This window comes from Neocloeon triangulifer, unplaced genomic scaffold (genome assembly GCF_031216515.1).
Source record: "Neocloeon triangulifer isolate White Clay Creek 2 clone unplaced genomic scaffold, ASM3121651v1 ptg000003l, whole genome shotgun sequence".
NCBI classification, from domain to species: Eukaryota; Metazoa; Arthropoda; class Insecta; order Ephemeroptera; family Baetidae; genus Neocloeon; species Neocloeon triangulifer.
In genome coordinates this window covers 9,839,067-9,860,637 of record NW_026775546.1, presented here as the reverse complement: position 1 = coordinate 9,860,637, position 21,571 = coordinate 9,839,067, and the positions used below count along the sequence as shown (strand labels likewise).

Here is a 21,571-nt window from a genome sequence, read left to right as displayed (position 1 = left end):
ACTGAAAAGCGAAATTTTGCTCCTTTTCACAAACAATTTGAAGTGGAAACGACCAAACAGATAATTTTTCACCGGGCCACAATCGAGTGATGGCGAGGACGGCCCGTCAAGTGCAGAAGGGCGTTTGCATGAGATAAGCTGCTGGCTGGCGAGGAGGCCTCGTGGGTGCTTTGGGGTCTGGCTCGGCTGAAAGCGTCGTGGGAACGCGCCGGCCGGTGCCGCTCTTGCCGGCGCCGCCGACACCAACCAACACACTACTGTCGCTGGCCTTCTGCTCCCACACACAGCGAAAAGAAACAGCAACAAAATAATCTGACTGAAAGGGATTAATACGCAAAAATAAAAGAAAATGACAAGAAGTAGAAAAACCAACGAATTACTGACGCCGAGAGTGTGAGAGGTGATTTGAGTGCAACCAATTTTGACTTCTTAACAACATTGCGAGAGAGATTTTAAGTGAGCTGCTGAATTCTCATTTGTTAAAGATAATTGTTGTAAAAATTGAATAATATCATTTAATATTTAATAATGGCAATAATTTGGAAAATAAAATCTTTTGATAGATTTTTTTAAATTTGAAATATTGAAGAAAAATTAATAATAATTAACTATAATTTACAGTGTTGGTTCCTAAAAATAGAAACTAATAATCCTTACATACTTTGTGAAAATGATAATATCTGAAATTTTTTTTTTTTAAAGTGCCAAAAAAGAGTATAAATTTTAACAATATTGTTTTAAACAAAGGTGAAAAAATTCAGCAGCTGGAAATTTACGTGGATTTGCGGAAAGCGTGAGATCGAATGCGGGAGCAAAACTGAGACAGAAGAGAGTGCTAGAGGCGAAAGCAGGCGACACAAATTTTGCAAAGATCGAGTTAACTGCCGGTGTCCAAGGGGTGGTTTGTCGGTTGGTTGGTTGGAGAGTGATAGAGAGTGAAAGTGTGTGTATTTTTATTATTTGTGTTGCAGTCAAGAGGGTGCATCTCTCATCTTCAGTCTACGAGTGGCCTGCAGCACAATTTGCTCTTGCCGGCTTTCAGATTCGGACGCTCATCTTACCCACTGTCGACACCGAAGCAGACCCGCGCGCACAAGTATCAGCATCCCAGTCACAAGGCCACTTACCTGCAAAGAGAAAACACAAAATTAATTCTTCAAATTCGGAATCAAACAAAAATAAAATAAATTTAATAATTATAAACGTGAGCCACCATTCTATTTTCATGATTTTAACGAAAAGAGATTTTTTTTTATAAATTTTACTCTTTTGCATTCCCCTTTTACCTTTTCTAGAGGGATTTTGAGAGAGCGGATTGTTGCTATTTACGAAACGTGGTCTCGGAGCATAAATTTCACGCTCAATTTGAGACACTCCTCGGCCTGCCCGCCGATTTTATTTTTCTCTGCGGCCATTTAAGGAGCGTGCATGTGGCGAACAAAAAGGGGCAGTTTCGTCTCTCTCTGCTTGCTAATGTGCCGCAACTAATGGCGGCAAATCGCCAAAGACCTTCTTCTTTCGTGTGCAATTATGCCACTTGAGAGTCAATTTTTGTAAATTGCCCTTTCTCGCTCTCTCAATTTTATTCTTTTGAAAAAGAAAAATATAAATCAATTCGGGATTGCGAAATGCGGATTGCAGATTTTTAAGGAGCCCACGGCGGGTTGATTTAAGCAGTGCTAATGGAAATATATCCGTATGCATGCGAAACTCGCTCTCGCTCGCCCGTTCGCTCTCTCCTTTTGATGGATAGCTGCTCGACACAACATACACGAAATTTCCATCAAATTCGGCGGCGATGAACTGGCGTAGAGAGTCCCTTAATCAGCTTACTCCCGGCCTCAACACCGGTCTCACTCGGCTGCACCGACCGCCGAACGCGATTCTTACTTGCCAAACTCGGGTTTAACTTTATACATTTCACGGCACTCCGCAAATACGTTTTTCAACTCCAAGGACCAATTTCAAATATTTTGAAATTTAAATGAAGTCAAATCTTCTCAGATTATTTTAGATGAACACAAATTATCTTCAGTTTCGTCTTACAATTTATGGGAAAAGAAAGAAATGTAGGCAAAAAGTTTGAATTTTCTAGAGGTTTTAGGAATAAAATGAGTTCTGATCGTTGAAATTTAACTTACAAATTTATTAAGCTTTTCCTGGTTGAGGAACTTGTTTTATATTCAAAAACAAAACGGATTTATCAATTTTGGTCTCAATCTGCTCCATGCAAGAAAAATGGTATGAAATAAGGAAATAATTGGCATTATCGGCATTTAAAAACCTGATAATTATTAACAAATTTAAGTTTCACGCTAGATCATGAGTATAAGAGCTGCTCTAACTAATTTATCAGTATTTGAATCGTACAGATTTTGATAATTTTAAGAATCTATTATAGCTTTTTTCTTTTAAATTATCTTTTTAATGAAAATTCCATGGCTGAAACTACAAATAGAGCAGTATTTTTTTTGTACAAATACATTTTATCAACGAGTTCCTACTTTTTTTTGTATCTTATTGTTAAGTTCTGGAAACTTTTTAAATTACATTGAAAATTTAAAATAAGAAATAGCTTGCGGAAGCTATTAAAACTACTCAAATTTTGTTAAATTTGCTTTTCAATTGCTTGGAATATTTAAGAACTGAGATTTTGTGTGAAATATTTGAAAATTTGCCTTTCTAATTTTGCGGAAAAAAAATAATTTGAGGCGAGCATTCGAGCGTGTATATTTCAAAGGGTAATATTTCAGCTTCATTTTTTTGCCATGATGGATTGCCTCGAGTCAAAAATGCAAGTCAACCCTCTAACACACATTGTAATACACTTTCCTTCCTTCCTTCCTCTTTTGTGGGCGCTTTCCTTTTTAAAAGCGGGAGAGGCAGAAAGTGGCTTTTAAGAAAATTCCTGCTCCACACGCCGCCGCCTGCGATTTTAATAGCAAAGCGTCAATCCACTTATCCAGATTGATTTTCAATTAAACTGCTATTAATAATATCAAAACCAACGGCGGGTCTGCATTTTTTTTTTTACTCGGGCGAAAGGCCAATTTACTTAAGAGCGCGTTAATCAAGCAAATATGTCTCTCTTGAAAAAGTAACTTGGGTGAATTTATCAAAAGTTGCTTTCTTGACAGATGCATGCATTTTCAATCAGTCGCCATTCAACGTGTCCTCCTCATTCTGAGCAACCCGCCTCTTTTCTCATCATCTCGCCACTCCATCTCCTTTTCAAATTAGCTTCGCCGCTCGACAATGGATTTGATTTATACCGGGATCGAGCCCACTGCTGCCTCTCTATTCTCCTCCTCCGCGTACCTTCTTATTTTCAATAACAACTTGTATACTGTGCTATCGAGCACCGACCACTCATTTTCTTGTTGCCAGCATCTTTCCTTGTCAGGAATTGCGGAAGATGCTCCCACGAAAAGAGATGAGAATAGAATTGCAGAGAAGACGAGGGAGGAGCGCAAACCACCCGGAAAAGTACAAATTATTTCAGAATGCGGTCCATTTGTACAGCACTCAAAATATTGTTTTAATAATTTAATTCTTATTTTGTGAAAATAATATTACATAATTATAAATATTTGTTTAGACAAATCACATGCATTTAAATTGTATGATACTTTTAATATTATTTACTTCATATGTCAGTGGCTCAAATTTTATTCATGAAAATTTTAATTGAAAATTGAACATTTTATTGCTTAAAATTTTAAAATTTTTATTCAATAACTAAATGCACTGAAGCAATATTTTTTTAAATTTTGATTATTAATTTGTGAATGAATGAAAGTATGAAAGTATTTATTGTACACCATTGGGTGTGCTACGAAACCAAAATACAAAAATAAACGACAATATATATGATTATATATTTCTTAAAACAATAATTAGTTCCTTACAAATTTTTTTGAAGAGAAAAACCAAGAAAAGCTCTTTCTGACAAATAAAATCAAAATTCAAATCTATTCAAACAATTCATTCTAGCTCCCTTTGACTACGATAGGCAAACTGAACAGGGGAGTTTTTTTTATAGAATTTTCGGCGGCCTCTCCCTCTATTCTTGGTCAGTCTGCAGTTCTCTGTTGATTTAAAATCTGTCGGTCACGGGCCGATATTTCGCACGGCGCACTAATCGCCGGCCATTATTATTTTCCTCGGCCAGCTCAGCAGATTTAATATGCACCGTGCGAGCGAAAGAGAGGCTTTTTCTTGCGGCGCACACCTTTCTTCCCCTGCGTTTAATGGCGGCCATAAATTAAGGCAATTGCTGCGCTGGCGAGAGCGAGCGAGCGGCGTGCGTTCTCGCCAGTTTGCACTTGACTGGACATCATTGGTTTGCCATTAGGGCCGTTAACACTCGAAGGCTCATTTGATTTTGCACGAGAAACGGCAGAGAGCTGAGCAACTGACGGCCAATTTCTCTCGAGCCTTATTAGTTTTCCAGCAAATTTTTTCAAATCGTTTTTTATTTTTAAATATTTAAAATTGAATTAGTTAAAAAGCAATTGAAATATAAGATTTTTTTATTGAAACGAGATTATTTTTATTCTCCCTTTTGATCGTTTGTCACGTTTGCGCTTTTTGAGGGAAATCTTCACTTTTAATTTTTCTCTCTCCCTCGACTTGACTCGCGACTTTTTACATTTCATTTTTTCGAGTGTGCACCTCACCCCGAGAGGGAAACGGGGTTCACCGCAAAAGGTGCGCGACAACGAAGCCAATTGCCGGCAAAGTGCACAAAAGCACGAATCCTCTCATAATCACGTGGCGGCAGCTCCAACCTGTGCAACCGGAACACAATTCGCACACGTACCTCTGCCACTAACTTAAAAAGGGCCAATTTCTTAGAAAAATTTCAAATAAAAACACGTAATACATCCGATTAAGGCAAAGTAAGGGTTCAATTTTGTTCTTCATATTGAAGATATAAATAGTATAAAATAAAGCCAATAGTTGAGTTTTAGATAAGAAAAAAGTTGTAAAAAAATTAAAAATTAAATAGTGTTTCTTGTGATATTTATATTCAAGAGATGTAATTATTTATAAATAATTTTTCAGCCTCGTGTGAATTTTTACTATTATAAAATAATTATTTTACACCCTCTGTAGAGTTTTATAATAGAATAACATACAGGCTCTCCTCAGAAATTATTTTTTTATACTGAATCCTCATGTTATTTCAAAACGGAAATCCATATCTCGATTGAAAAAAGTGCACTTTTAAGGGATGATTCACACCACCGACGGTTTACAACTTCAAAATCCTTGATTTAGATATAAATCACCAAATTTTACCTGATATTACGAAATTAAAACATTTATATCAACACCCATCACGGTTCATTATCAGAGGTGAACTTTCAATTAACCCCTCTGTTTCAACACTTATGAGTATTAATTTTTTGAACGCAACTTTGAAATCATTCAAGAATTTTTCATTAGAATTCCAGAAAAGAAATCCATCGTTAGAGAGGCTCTTTTAAACCCAGAATTATAATTTATTCCAGAAATAATATCAGGAAAATCTGTTTATATAATGAGAAAATTATAACATTATTTATTTGCCTAATTAAGAAACGAGTTTACTGAAAGATAAAAAAAATTACTGTAAAACAAAATTATAAAAACATCTTAAAAATTATTTTTAAATTTTAAGATAAACCACGCCCATAGATTTTAATCAATCTACGTAAATTTTTGAACCAATTCATCACATTTTCAAGACTTTTATTCCTAAAATTTTCGATACTTGATCCAGTTGTGAGTGAAATTTCGCACCGGATTCCGCTAATAGCCCTTTTAAGCGGTGACGATTTGAAACGAGGCCAATTTGCGTGTGCAAGAGAGGGGTGCTTTTCTCACGCTTGATTTGCGGCGGCGGGTCTTGTTAAATTCTCTGGTGTGTCGCCACTTTTTGCCTCGAGAGAAAACTCTCCCTCTCGTGTCGTAATGAGCTAATTCAATATTTGGAGGCGGCGAAGCTGGCGAAAAGATTTCTGCCCGCTAGTGGCGCGTGAACACGCAGCAGTTAGTTTCGGACTTTATCTCGGCTGCTTATGGCTGCCGTGGGGGTGCACACACGTATACGCACGGCTGCGGTGGAAGAAGAAGCGCCTTATCAAAATTTATACATCATTTGACTAAGCGAAAATGATCGCGGCAGCAAAGCAGCCAAGTAGTGAGAGAGAGAGAGAGAGAGAGAGAAGAGCGGGTAATACTTGATAACGCAGCCAAAGCAGCTCCTCGAAATCGCATCTTTTTGTGCGCTTCAAATTTGCAGGGCTTAAAATTTTCAAGGAAAAATACTCGTTAAATCACCTGTTTGGGGTTTTTAAATAATTTAAAAAAAAAACTTTGACTTGTGGTTATTTTTAAAACGATTATAAAATTACAAACAAGTTCGAAATATTTCAATTTTTTTTTCAAATTTATTAATGTGAAAATATTTTTCCCTATAAAATGCAATCTATTTTATCAAAGAGAAACTTCATAAAAAAGTTAAGATTTTAGTTTAAAGATTGCCCTAATTCGCTGTTGATTAAAGCACCAATAGAAGTGCTTTTTCCATTAGGAATATTGAAGAAAAAAACATAATGATTTTTCCCTGATTTTCAAGCAAAAATATCATTTTTTTATAACAAATCGAAGTCTTATAAAAGTGATTCAATCATTAGACGATTTGAACAAATGTAATCATTCAATTCAATTCAATTTATTTTCCTCCAAACAAGTACCCCAAGTTTCTAAAATATTATAACCTGCTTTTGAAAAAAATAAGTTTTTAAAGTATTGAATTATTTTCAATCCTTTTTCAAATCTACTAAAATGATTTAAATGACTTTGGTTCTCTGGATTCTGTTTATTGTGCCTTGATAATAGAGGAATTTTATACATTTAGTATCTTATTTTAGGATTCTACAATAAATTTTTCTGATAATGATAACAAATTGTAGAATGCCAATTTTCTAGAAATCCTTAACGATATTCATCAATGACTTTTGAACTTTATTTCTCAATAGTTTGCTGTTTGATGGGGATTTTCATGACTGCTATCCACAAATAATACTTGTTTGCAAAATTTTATTTCTCTCAAATATTTTAAAACTATCCAGATTTCACTGAATTAAGCAAGCTTAAAATTGAAAAAGATTCAATAATCCAACTTTTGAGCTATTAACATTTTTTTTACAGATTTTTCCCTTGAATTGTACTAAAGAGAAAGATTTTGACTCCAACTACAATCATCTTTTTCCAAATAAAAAAGAACCACACTTTTTTTAACAATCTTATTATTATTATTTTTTTATTTTAAGAAATTGAAGAAGTTGCGAATTTTTTATTGCAAGCGGCGCGTTTTCTTATATCCGGGGCTGATCTGCGTTTCGCAAGGGTTGAATTTTTGCCCAAGTCTAAAAGGAGAGGAGGCGCGTCTTGCTCTCTCCCTCGTTTTGCCCGATTCGCGATTGGCATCATCTGTTGCTGCGGCGCGGCGGCGGAAAAGCAGCCGCGGGAGCGCTTTCTTGCGGAAACTGAGCGCGCGCCACCGAGCCAGCGATTGATTCGGCCGGGTGGGACGCGGGTGGGTGCGTTTGGGCTCGCGAATCGCTCCGAGGCGTTTCCTCCGAGGCCACGCCTCGACCAACACGCCCCTTCCGCGCCCAAATTCGCGCAAAATTATTTTCTGCCAACGTGGAAAATCAACTGCTCGGAAGATTGCAGCCGGCGAATGGCAATTTTCCTTCATCTCTCATAAATATAAATATTTTTCCACAGCGAGAGATTTTTGAAGAAAATGAAGCTCTTGAGAAATGCAGATTTCTCAACGTATTGCGGAAATTGACGGAAATATGTGCAGCTTTTTTTAAAACAAGATGCTAAACCATGTTACTTTCCATACTTTTCTTACAACTTCTCAGGGAAGATGCTTACTTCTGCGAGTGGAATTTTCCATTGTGAATTCCTCATAAGAAATTGGAGCGCCTAGTGTACTTTTATGAGATGAAGAAATTGCAAACTTTCGCATTTCTACCAATTAAAATATTGTTCACTATATGATATTAACACAAAATAAATAAATATTAAAATTTTATAAATTAGGTTCAAGAAAATTATATATAAAAAAAAATAACAATTGACTTTGAAAAAATGAAGTTGCAAGAAATATTTTCCTACAAATTAAAAAAAAATATATATTTGCTTTAATCTTGATTATAAATCTTTATTAGATCCTTATTAATGTCATATTAAAAAAGAATTCAAAAATTTAATTTACTTTGTCTTTGTCCTGTTAAGAAATTTGATAAGAGTGATCATTTTTATAGTAATAAAAATATTATGATAGGATTATTTATATATTTTGACAGCATTAACAATTAATAAGCTGTGGATCAGTGTGATATAATTAAATTAAATAACTCTTTTCAACTTTAGCCTGCAGTGTACACTTTGGATTAGAAAAGGGTTATAATTACCCTCTATAAAAGAGGCTCTGCAATCTGTTAAATCCGGAGAATTCCTTTCTTGCGGAATAAACGGCAAACAAGTTACGGACTGCATCGATTTCTGCTGCATTTCAATATCGATTGTACTGTTTTCCGATATCGAAGTCTTTAAAGGGAGTGTACTGTAGCGAAACACGATGAGAAACTTTCAGCATCTCACCTAGGCACCCAGGGATCCAGAGTAAACATCTCTGAGCGAAACATCAAAGTTTCTAGAATAATGTTGGTCAGAGAAATATTTATATATTTATAAGTTCTGGATGTTTAAATCTAGAAAAAAATTAATGTCTTTTTTTCAGAATTGACAATTGATTTTAAATTATTGAAATTAATAATTGTTGCTTTTGAATTAGTACATTATAATAACAAACACGAGAGGTCTGTATTTTCAATTAAAAATTTATACATAATATATTATTTTTACATTAACATTATAATCCTGATAAATCAAAACAATTTAAAGAAGCGAATTGAAATTATTATCAGAACCGTTTTAATTAAGAGATGCAACTAATCTTTAATGTGCTCAAAAATTAACCTAAAATTCTTTCAAATTCGAATGATTTAATTTAAAATATTTATTAGTGTTTCATTGTGCCATAAACAAAATTATAAATACTAAATATTTTTCGAGAGATTTAACTTCCAAAACTCTTCTCGTCAAAATGTGTATTCATACTTCATACGGCCGGCCGGCCCTTTGGCCTTTGGACGTGTTAAAAGTGAGTGTGCGAGAGTCGAGTGAAAATATTTTCGTAAGGTGCCGGTTGCGGTGCGGCGTCCGCGTGTTTTGGCCGCCAGTCTCCAGGCAACGCGGCGGCAACAAGGAAAGAGGCTAACTCGTTTTGTACGCGAGTGAATGACAGAGCGAAAGAGAGCCCACGAACAGACCGCCGACGCTCCTGCCGCGCTCATTGTTTTGCTCTTTGCTTGGCAAACAACCCGCTCGGCACACACAGAGAGTGCATAATACAAGAGGGGGACGAAACAAGCAGCCGATGGCCTTTTTTGCACCTCTCCGACGACGGACACACTCAAAAAAGTAGTGCCGCTAACATTTCCAGATTTTTTCCACCACTGGAAAAATAAAATCATAACTAACGTTTCGGCCATAAAAATGCAATAAAATTTTTAGTTTTTGGTTCATACATATACTTTTGATTTTCATTTTAAAAGTTCTACACCTTAAGTTTTATGAATTAAATCCAAATTTTATATTCAGGGCTGCATAAAAAAAATAATTAAAAAAAGGTTAAATAAGTATGTTTTTGAATAAATTTCTTAAATTTTGATCATCCCTGGATAATCAGTAATTTTCACAAATAATGTACATTTAGCGAATGAAACAACAAGAAATTTGCTGTTCCTTACACTTTTTACCAGCATTAAGGGCAAGGAGCAGTGTGATAGCACCAGTTGCTGGCATTGAAATTCCTATTGTATATTCCCCTTTTTGAGCCCAGGTAACAGGCAGAAGTCAAATGTCAACCGGTTATATGTTTAGAGTCAGCGGCTTTTTCTTTAGGATGTTTATATCAGTTTATATGTTAATAATCATACAAGATGTTTTTTTATTCAATTAATCACAATTAATATTTTTCTTGGCAATCGATTTCATAAACGAAGAAACTTATTTATAGAAAAGTATCTAGAACATTTTAAGTTAAATCATTAAACCACTCTCAAAAATATAGAGCGATGGAGCATTCATGATATTTTTTCCTTATCTCATTTGATAAAAAAATTCAAAATTGCATGAATTCAATGGTAGAGGAATAATTCAAAAGAAATATAATCACAAAAGAAAAAATTACAATTTAGTTTCTATGAAAAACATTTCGCCGCGCGCCTGCAACAATTGAAAGTAGGCAACCTGCATGCTCTTCATTCATAACAAATTTAGAAGATGAAAATAATCATTAATGAGCTTGCGAGAAGCCGCAACTTCTCAAAAGAGTTAAGAAGAAGAAAATGTATCATTATTGTACTTATTGTATCTTAATGTTGTACACCTACGGTGTTTAATAAATACTTCATTCATTAATTTTTCAATTATATTCATAAATAATAGCAAGAATTTTGCTAAATCTCTTGAATTATAATAGAATTATCATCATCGTTTTTTTTTACAAACTAGTGTGTTCATATCCCCTGCTCTCTTATCGTGTTTTCATAAAGAGAAAATATTAAAAACTTGCACTTTGATAAGTAAATTTAAAAAAAAAAATCACTTTGAATATACCAAAATTTTAAATAAGAAATGATAAAATTGCATTCTCTACCTTACTGGATTTTTCAAGCAATTTCAAATAATGATAGATTTTTTCTTCAAATTTACGAATGCAACACGTCAAGGGATAAATCAAATAAATTGTCTCTTGCAAAATACTGTGCGGTTCTCGTGTGTTTGCGCCCGAGGAATTAACTTGTCACGGCCGCGAATTATTTTTGATCAAGAGTTTGCGCCGAGTTGAGAGGCAAAGTGGCATCGCGCGAGTTTTTGATGAGCCTTTTTCAGACAATAAACAGCTAGACACACCGCGAGCCCGCCATGAAGCGTGCATATGGCTTTGCAATGTGTGTTTGCGAGTTGCCAAGGTGACCATCTGATTCACCAACTAATTCATGAGAGAGAGCCGCCGCGCTGTCCGTTCACAAATGTGCAGGTCGCGCCAACGTTTTTTCCCACTAGACACATCACTGCACGAGTTTTCAGTTGCTTGATGTGAAAGAGACTCTTTTTTTTGCTCGTTATAACTCTGTATTTGATAAAAAAAAAAATTACACCCTGGTAAAAAATTTCCACTCCTAAACTTATTCTGATAGTGGATATTTGTTAATTATGTTTGTGTCACATACTTTCGTGCATTCAATACATAATGAGTTTTCGATACAATTTTGATTAAAAAATGAAATATCCGGAATATTCGGAGACATTTTCATAGTTTATGTTGTAGAATATCAAATTTTATTTTTACTGTTTTAGGAACTTACAATATATTAAATTTGTTTTAATTATTTTTATTTTCAAAATTTGCTTTCATTCAAAATATCAAATATCAATTGAAGAAAAAAAATTTAATTTATACCAAATTTATTTTATAAAAAAAAAATAGATCTGAACAAATGACGTGGAAAAGGACTTGTTTGAAATTATTCTGCTTATAGACATCTTAATTGACTAAATTTTTTGCTATAAAGTTATTCTTCTGGATAAAAAGAGTTGTTACGAGTCTAAAAATAATTTATTGTTAAATCAAACTATTATATTAAAAAAGCGGATAGTCATAAGAATACATCAGAACTGGTATTGAATCTAAAATTTAATAATACACAAAAAAACACTTTATGACGAATTCTCAGATGATAAAAATTCCTGCCCATCAAAGAGTTCATTAAACGGCGAAAGAAAGCTTTTCAAGAATATGAGGCCGCGAGACTTTTTTTTCTTTTTTCTCAATTGCCGCCGCAAAACATCAAAACTCGCTCGCTGCTTTTTTCAAGATTATTGTGAGCTCAGTTTCTGCTGCGAGCAGAGATTTTTCCTCTCATTCCTCCTTTTCCGTGAGTTATGAAAATAAAAATTAGAAAAGTCTTGTGTCCCGAGCGCGTGCTTTGTACCGCGTTTTTTTTTTGTCTCATCGGCGGCGAGAAAGACAAAAGACGGAGCGGCAGATGACTTCTTTTTCGCCACCACAAAGGAAGCGAAAATTAAAAACACGCGCCAGTGTATTTAACTTTTCTTCTCTGCGTTCCGAGGAAATTTTCAGAGGATATGCAAAAGAGAAGAAACAGAACCAAGGGCGTTTGAAAACGATCCCCACGTTTTGTCTCATATCATAAGAAATTATTACATAAAATAAGTGCTTCCTACTTATATCATTCTTTTTTTTCAACGTGAGATGAAAAACTACAAATTGATTCAAACAAAAAAACCAAGATTGAAAAAATTGCTAGCAATACTATTTTTCCAAAAATTAAAATTTATTATTTATAACATAAATTAAAGATGATATATTAAGTGATTGTAAATTTTTGAAAGTTCTGTAAAAATAACTTACAATGATTCAAGTGTTGTAGTTCCTTAATTTTTACTGAAAGTAATAATTTAGTATAGTACTATTTTAGAATTCAAATTTAACTTTTTTATAATTTTGTATAATTATTTTTTAATCACAGACTCTCAAATTAAGATTCAAGTCTAGACAAAACGGAAGTGTGTCACGAACCTATAACAGAAGGCACGAGACCCTGCGAAACAAAATTTTGGCAATTAGTTTTTGCTCATTTTTCGGCTCGCAACGCGCAAAGCCCGTCCGCAACAATAGTGGTGACGAATAATTGAACAAAGGGAAACAATGGTTCTTCCTCCTTCCTTGGCGGCGGAACAATGGGGCTGCTCTCCTCTCTCTTTTTTCAAACATGTACGCGCCGCACGTATATGAACAAACACGGTTTGCAGCAATAAGAGAGCAGAGACGAGAAATATGCACGGCACTCGTCGAAAAAAAAGAGCGACTTTTTTCTTGGTGCTGATTTTTCCAACTTGCCCGTGGCGCGTTTTAATTATCGCCCGTGCGCACGACGAGTCAAGAAAAGAGCAAAACAGCTCTTGGAAAATGTACGATCGAATGATAAAGATAATTGAATAAATTCTGATTAATCTACAAATTTTAGTAAAGCAAAATAAAATGAAAATAAAATATATCAGGATTTATAATAAATTACGTCTAGAAACTAGAAAGTCTTGATATGATGGGGTTCTAAAATTAAGAGGAGATAAATGGAAATATGAAAGGTGTAAAATTGCGCATCTGGCAACAATGTATTTAAATTTCCTTTATTTTTATTGTTTATTAGAAAAAAAGTCAGTTCATTAAAAAAATATTGTCAAAGCTATGTATTTAAATTTTTTTTAAAATATATTCTCCTTTAATATGAAGGAATCGGAAGGAATTAAGTTGAGTGCTTGATTTTTTTTATAATTATTAATGCAAATAATAATAATGCCTCTAGCTCAATTACTCAGGACGACATAATATTATAATGCGCTCATCGAGAGAGAGCGGTGGTTTCAAAATCGTCAAGGGGGTTAGAAAAAAATCACTCGTTTGTTTGCGACATACGTATTTTCGCGAGGTTAGGCAACCCTTCATTACACTGATTATTCATTTCGCCCGGCAATCATTAATTATTCCGGCACCTCTCTCTGTTTTCCCTCTCTCTCGCGATTTTAAAATTCATCAAATGCACGCGGAGCGAAGAGAAAGAGATCTGTGTCTCGAGGGGTTGCTCGGCATTTTTTTTCTGCAGTGGCAAAGTATTGTTTCTGCCTGTTCCCTTTTCGCAAATCCGGCCGCTCGAGGGGCGGAATCAGATTGGGCCGAATTACGCTAATGGAAAAACTCGGTTTCGCGCTCGGGCTGATTTTTATATATCTTGCTTGGAGTGCATTTCGGATTTTCCAGATAATTATCAGCGTGGCGTTTTTGCGAAAAAAAAGTTCGCCAGCGTAATGTGCACTGCGGTTTGCGCGCGTCCGTTTCATGTGTGCAGGAACGCTTTGAGGTGGCTACGCTGGCCGGCATCAAAACAACCCCCCAGCCACCCCCTTGCGAGATGGGGCGGTTTGTTCATTCGGGGGCCAGCAGCAGAAACGCATTCCGCCCTCTCTGTGTGTACGTTCGGATCGGTTGCATACTTGCAGGCGCATTCCTCGCCCCCCACGCCATCGCGTTTTTCAACCCTCCTTGCACGTTGTTTCCCACCCGCGGCGATTCGCAACCTAAGAAAAGTGGGAAAGGTACTCAAGACGCGGCGAAGTGTATGAAAATATTTTTGTAAACGATAAAAGATATACGACAATGACGTCAGAATTGAAATTTATTGAACTTTGTTTATTTAAAACTCTAATTTAGATCCAGATTCATCGAGGTTTCAGCAACATTTCAACTGGCGTTTCTATAAAATTCTAGCGACCAGGGCAAAGTAGATCATTTAAGCACTAAAAATTAAATTAATTCAATATTTATACATGATATTCAATGTTTTCATTTGTTAAAATTGGATTTAAAATTTATTTTTTTCTCCCCTCCAGAGTACTGATCAATTTTGATATCATCTTAAAAATTTAATAATCTTTTATGGAACGTAGCATTGTTAAATAAAAATAAACATCAATATATTTTTGGATGAACGCGTTTATTTTTCTTTCGGATGAATTTAATAACCGAACAGAAAAATATGAATTATGAGATTTGGTCTAAATTTACTTCAAAAATTGCAGATTATTTACTTTTTATATCATGTTTTTTACTATTTAATCACACATTAATTAATATTCAATTATTCGGGGAGAGAATACTCGGTGATGCATTAATAAATTTAATATTAATTATTTAAAACTAAGCAGTCTTGGAAAACAAAAACAAAATATGGACCATTATTTGAAGTGAATTTTTTCAGTCTTCCTTCAATGAAATTTGCTTTATTATTTCTTTCTTTCTCGATTGACTTGATTTGTGAAGAACAAAAAATATTAATAACTAATAAAAGAAATCTTTTCCCCTTTTTTTGCGCATTTATTATAAGAAGAAATCATAAATATTTGCAAATAAATAAAATTATTCATTGTAAAATATGTCGCAGAGCTTCAGCCAAATAAATTGAGATTGAAAAGTGGCTTTACCTCTGGCGAAAAAAAAATCACGCAAAACATTTCACATATTTCGGCCGAGCACATTATTTAATATGGCAAAATCAAAGCGGCAGGGGATAAAAAAAGGGGCCGCCGCGAGTGATGGCAATTTTCGGCGCTCACAAAAAATATTTTTCATAATATGAAACAAGCCGTGTGTCTCTGTTCGTGGAATGTGCATGATAATTTTTGATCGTGGAATGCGCGCTCGCAGCCAGGTAAAATTCCTTCTTTGCCAAAAGGTGGATCGCGTTTTAATAAAAATATGCGGCCTGTTTTAATAATCCGCGAGAGGGAGAGAGACGGAGAGCTGAGGAAAAAGCACAGAGAAGCCTAGCCATTGGAGTGATATTATAAAATATTTCAGGTCATTGTGGTTGCAAAGCTCCTATGCCAGAGTTAATGAATAAAACCGACACCGCGCTGCCAATCATCCCTCTCTTTACCGAGCCGGAATGCCTGCCGACAAAGAATTCCGCCGGTATTCGAGGGAGAGAGTGGAAAACGACTGGGCCCGATTTTTTCGGCGTTTTGTAATAATTAAAAATGATAAATGTAAAAGAACGAATATTGTCGCAACTGGAGACAAGCATGATTATTAATTTGTTACAAAAAAATCGAAATCATTCAGACTAGAATCTTGACAGATTGAAACCGGAAAGAAGATTAACAAAGTGTGAACTGGTTGTGAATAAAATTTGATTGAAATACAATTATTTGCCTATTCAAATATTTTTTTTTTTTTAAATAATATAATGTATTTTATTAATTTTATTCCATCAGTTGTAAACGTGTAGAAAAATCTGTAAAAGAATTAAGATAATTTTTAGTTTTCTGTAGATTTTTTCCATAATTTAATTATTTATTTGAAAAAAAAACTTTTGCCAATCTCATTGCAAATATTTCCTATACTTATGATTATAATCAGTAAATGAAAATCTGAAACTGACGGTCAATGTTTGACTAATTTTTATTAATTGGAAACTTTTAATCCCTTCTTCTTTTACTATTTTTTTTTAATTCTTCTCTTTAATTAAATTACTACCAACCAATATAGAAAGTTAAATAAATATCTTTTTTTTCCCGTCAAAAAACCGTTTCTAACTAATTTTATTTATTGTTGTAACTGTTCATGTTTTTAAAATTTCCAAATTAAAGCGTAAATTTCGTTTTATCTCGAAAATTTTGTTTATTTTCACGTTTCCGGGATAAAAAGGTACAAAAATATTAATATTTATGCAAAGATGGAAAAATTTGCAGCCAGCGGCAAAAATTCCTTTAGAGAATTTGCTTTTGCGCGTCGGAATGTGTTTCAAGAATGCCGGGCAGAACAACATCGAGACGAAATAAAAGACGCGCGGAGAGGCTGCATTACTCGCGGGATGTAAATTAATGAGCTGCAGGAAGTGGCGGAGGTAATAAAATAATAAGGAGGCGGCCTCAGGCACACAAATCCTGGCGGCTGCAGCTCGACACGGCAGGCATGTCGCAGCAGAATGCCAATAATTGACAGCAAATATTCAATGAGGAATTCCTCGGCAGACGCCCCTTCTCTCGAACACACGCATTGTTCGTTCGTCTCTTGCTCTCGATTATAATTATATGAAACACCTCTTCGTCAGCAGAGACCCCAAGTGCACCCTCTCTGCTATCTCATAATCATCGCGCACGTGAAAGCCACCATTAGTTAATTAAAAAAATGTGGTTTGGTGGAGTAATACTTTCCCCGATAAAATTAACAATTTACTAATAAAAAAATAATGCACCACTTTTAATCAAAATTACAAATCATTTGGTTTAAATTGAAATTTGTATTTAAAATTCATTATATTTTAGCGCTATATAAATGAAATATTAATAAGGGATGTTATTTTAATGAAGTTGCAACCTTAAGAAATTATTAAAAAGAAAAAATTTAAAATTTTCAACCAATCTTCAAACAAAATTGCAAAAGACCATGAAATAAAAAATTGAAGCAAATCTGTAAATAAGAAATATTTAAATTATGCCACAATTCATGTCGGAATTTTATTAAATTCAATTAAATATTAAAAACAAAAATTCAACGCAAATAATATTTTGTCCTTTTTTTAGAATAGAATCTAAATTTTGTAGGATTATATTTATCTTATTAAACAAAATTCAGCCTGACAATTTTTTCGGTTCAATTTAAAATAGAAAATTTTGAAACGTATTGTGAACTTTATTTATTGGTGATAGATGCAGGGGTACGTTTACTTAAATCAATACAAGTTAACAACGCATTTGGGCGATACGCATCTCTTAAATAAAAATTATTCGCCTCATAAAACGCACTTCCTGTAGATTTAATCACCGCTGTGTCGCTTGGCGTTCTTAATTAGAAAATCATTACTTGTGGCATGTTCCTTCACGCCATTGGCGGAGTAAAATGTTCATTCATTCATACACTGGACGCACGCTCGAATCGATTTCTTCAAAGAATAACAAAAAAAATGCCACATTGTGAGAATGAGAAGTGCTGCGATGGAAAGAAAAACACACGTCCGCTCTTTGGATTAAGGTCAAGTATCTCGAGTTCACCCTCTACACCTTTACTAGAATTTTTTTATTTCACTTCGCAGCGTCTGTTTGGAGAGTATTCCATATATTTTTTCTATTTGTAAATATATAATAATATTATTAATGTTTTTATCAAAGTAAACAACCTAGTTTTTAAAAATTTTTGTTTGGTTGAAAATAATAATCAAAATTTTATATATTTTCAATAAAAAAATTTAATCAATTTAATGCATTTTGATCAATTTTATATCATATTTTCACCCATCCCATGAGCCCGCCGCGCTTTCCGAGCTGACAATTAGAGGTCTCCCGCCGCCACTTTGGCTAAAACCGCCGCGCTTTTATGAAGAGCACTGCGCCGCGAAGCACAAGTGTGTCACAAGTTGCCTACCCTCCAAACTCTGCAGGCGCCCTACAAATATTTCCACCGCGAGTTAAAAAATGAAATAAAAAAGCGAGCGGTGACCCTACCAGCGGTGGCATTCGTTTTCATTTGCTTCCAGCTTTTCACGCCGCCGCTGGAAAAGGCGACTGCTTTTCTATTTCAGCTAATGCAGGCAGGGGAAAAAAGCAAGCTCTAATTTTGACTGCGTGTATTATTCATTTCAATGGTCGCGTTTTAATCATCATCAGCAGCACCCAGTCTCTCTCTCTCTTTCTCTATTTGCGTAGGGTTTGTTTTCGGGGTCGCCATGGCTACGCTGCATGGCCATTCTTACTTTGCTGTTCAGGACTAGGAATTTTTTGAGGCATCTCATTGCAGAGGAATAGAGATGGTTTGCCCTAGTGCTCTGCCAGCCAAACCGAGAGGCCTCTGTGGAAAAACGCGCGAAACTGGACGCGCTTAGCGGGAAAGCGCGAAGGAAAACCAAGAAAATAGATCAATATAATGAGGCGAGAGAGAGTAGAGATATATCCGCGGAATATACATTTCCATGGCCGAGCACGTGTTGGGCACGTGACCTTAGATGGACCCTGTTTATGGACCACGTTTGTATAGAGGATTAAGTGGCTCACGTTTTGTGTGTACAAAGGAGAAACTCGGTTTAAAATGGAAAACGTTCGTTGTTTCCGCACCGTTGTTTTTCGGGGACAATTAAACTGGTAATTGAAAATAAACATTTTGGAATATAAATATGATAGGGACACACACAGAACAGATTAATTGCAAAAAATTCTGGATGTATATTTCTGTTAAAAAGCACCTCTTGTAAGAAATTTTATCTAAAATAGTAATAAAAATAATAATAATATTAGTTAAAGAAAATAATAATTGTAAAAAATTATATAATACTTTGTATTAAAAAATAAGACTTAACATCCAGAATTTTTATGGCAGCAATTAAAAGCGCACCAAGAGTGGAAGCACCTGTTAGAAAATGCGGAGGTTCGGATTTTCGTTCCCCCCGAGTGCGAGACCGAGAATCCGAGCTCCGCACTTCAGGTGATTTCGCCCCGAATCCGACGGTTCGCCGGCCAAAGCCCCGCTCAGTATTGGGGGCCGGAGAGAGCGGGGGTGGCGGAGGCGGCACGTCGGGTGCGCCCAGGGCGTTTCAAACATACCTGCAAGTCGAAGCGCCGACATCCGTTGAAACTCGGGTTCCTGCAGCCATTTCCACATACGTCTAAAAGTTTCCCGGCCCGATTTAAGTTTCGACCACGGTTTGGGGTTGCGCAACAAATCTGAAAGAGTTCCTTGCGATCGGCATAGAACGCGTTGTGCGAAAATGGCTTGAGGGATGCTGTACCTTTTGAGTTCGGCGCTGATTCGCTGCGCCAGCTCCTTGGTGTTGATCTCCTCGATTTCGGCGGCGGCCGCCGCAGCGGCCGTCGACGCCGACGAGGAGCCGGCCGAAGAAGAGTTGCTGCCGCCGCCGCCCGTGCTGACCTTGAGGGCCAGCGACGGCGGCGCCGACACGACAACCGTGTTCGCCACGGGCGGCGACGGTGAGTGGATGGGCGAGTGATGCTGCTGCTGGTGCTGCGGCGACACGGCGCCGAGGCCGTTGAGCGCGTTGCCGCCGCCCTGCGACGACGCAAAGTTGGGACTGACCACCAAGGTCGGCGAGTGCATGGACGCCGAAGGTGGACTCAGGGTGGGCGAGTGCGGAGCACCCATGTAGCCGCCGCCGGCGGCGCCGCCGTTGGGCGACATCGACTTGTGCGTCGGCGGCGAGTGGAGGGCGCCGCCGGCGCCGCCGTTCTGTCCGTACGCGCTCTGCGGGGACAGGGGCGAGTGCTGCTGCATCTGGCAGTTGTTGGGCGACGACGAGTAGTGCGACGGCGGTGACATGCCCATCGAGGGCAGTTTGTCGTAGGGCGCGTACGCCATGCCCAGGCCGGCGAGGCCGTTGTTCTGCATCACGGTGAACGATCCGGACACGTTGGACGCCGCGTGTCCGTAGGCGAACTTGTCGCTCATGGTGCTGATGGGGGGCAGGGGCTGGAGGGGCGTCAGGGTGGCGTAGGATGAGGTGGGGCTGAAGCCCGGCGGCGACATGCGGCCGTTGACGGACGTCAGGGTCTGGTAGGTGGGCTCGGGCTGAAGCGCCCGAAAGTCGGACGCGTCAATCATGCCGGCGATGCCCGATGAGGGCGACAACTTGCCAGGACTGAGCAGCTCCTGCGAGTCGAGTTGAGAGGAGCCGTCCTCGTGCGCGGGCACGATCACCGAAAGGGTCTGCTGCTGCTCCTGTTTGGTGGAGGGTGAAAGGTCCTCGGCGGAGACTACCGAGGAGGCGCCGACCTCCTCCTGCTTGACGATTAGCGCGGGGTGGTGGATGACGAGCTGCCTGACGATATGCTGCTTGCTGGAATGGTCGGGTGGCGGAGGAGGCGAGTCGCCCGCACCTTCCGAAGACGAGGCGGCGAGTGAGCGCGACAACGACGGGCTGAGCCCGCCGCCACAACCGCCGCCGCCACCAGGCGACATCAGGTCGGCATGCGTAGAACTCGGCGACGAATCGACCGTCGTCTCCCTCGAGTGCTGCTCCATCTCGGCCACGGCGTCCATCGCTCGTCCGTCCGGCGCACCTGCACGCACACGCAACCGATCACACGCAACCCCGCCGACACTCCGCGACGCGATTGCCGAAACCAGTGGTCAAATCGGGCATAATTTTTCGGGCCGAAACACACGACAACACCGCGTTCACCCACAACTCGCTGCGGCCACCATGTTTGCGAGTGGGGCCGCGCGCGCAGCGAATCGCGCACCCGCCACTGGCGTGCCGCATGCAACCCTTCGTGTGGATTCGCGACACCCACCCCTACCGAGCGCCGAGCACGGGTGGCGAGAAAGCACGCCAGTCGCAGCTGCCAGCTGCCGCGAGAGTGAAATGGCTGGCCCCGACCCCAGCCCCCGGCCTCCGAGTCGAACGCCTCCGCCGCGACACCAGCGCCCGGTGCCGACGCCGTCGCGCCGCCTCCGGTTCGGCTTCTGCCTCGTCGACCGGCCCTCGCCGTCCGACCGACTGACACTCGCCCTACCTGGCCGTCGCGCCCTTTGTTTTGCTCGGGCACATGGCAAAAGCGTGATGCCTATTGATTCCGCGGCCACCAAAATCCGATAATTTTGATGCCTTGCTCGCAATCAATAATAATTATCATGTGCTGCTGCCCGACTCGTCGTACGTCTCAGTCGCACTCAAACCGCTGCCGAATACGCTCCCTTTCGGCCCGCCGACCCTCCGTCGATAGCCAGGTAAGCTGCAGTTGAATTAATTTTTGCCCGCCGCACTCCGCGTGTAGATACTGTGCCGCTCCACTTGTAAGCCCAACGGGAGGCCTAATCTCGGCTCCTGCAGGCGCAAGCTGTCCTTTA

At 38.2% G+C, this 21,571-nt stretch overlaps 1 protein-coding gene across 4 annotated transcripts in view; it reads right to left on the bottom strand.

The window, feature by feature from the left end:
- LOC132205918 (hepatocyte nuclear factor 6) overlaps positions 1-20,918 on the bottom strand; it is a 37,359-nt gene extending 16,441 nt beyond the window's left edge. For all 4 annotated transcript variants that reach the window (XM_059635300.1, XM_059635301.1, XM_059635302.1 and 1 more), the window contains exon 1: positions 19,312-20,918. In XM_059635300.1, the coding sequence (XP_059491283.1) occupies positions 19,312-20,761 (1,450 nt within the window). In that variant the 5' untranslated portion in view covers positions 20,762-20,918. The remainder of the gene's footprint in view (positions 1-19,311) is intronic.
- Positions 20,919-21,571: the final 653 nt, after the last annotated feature.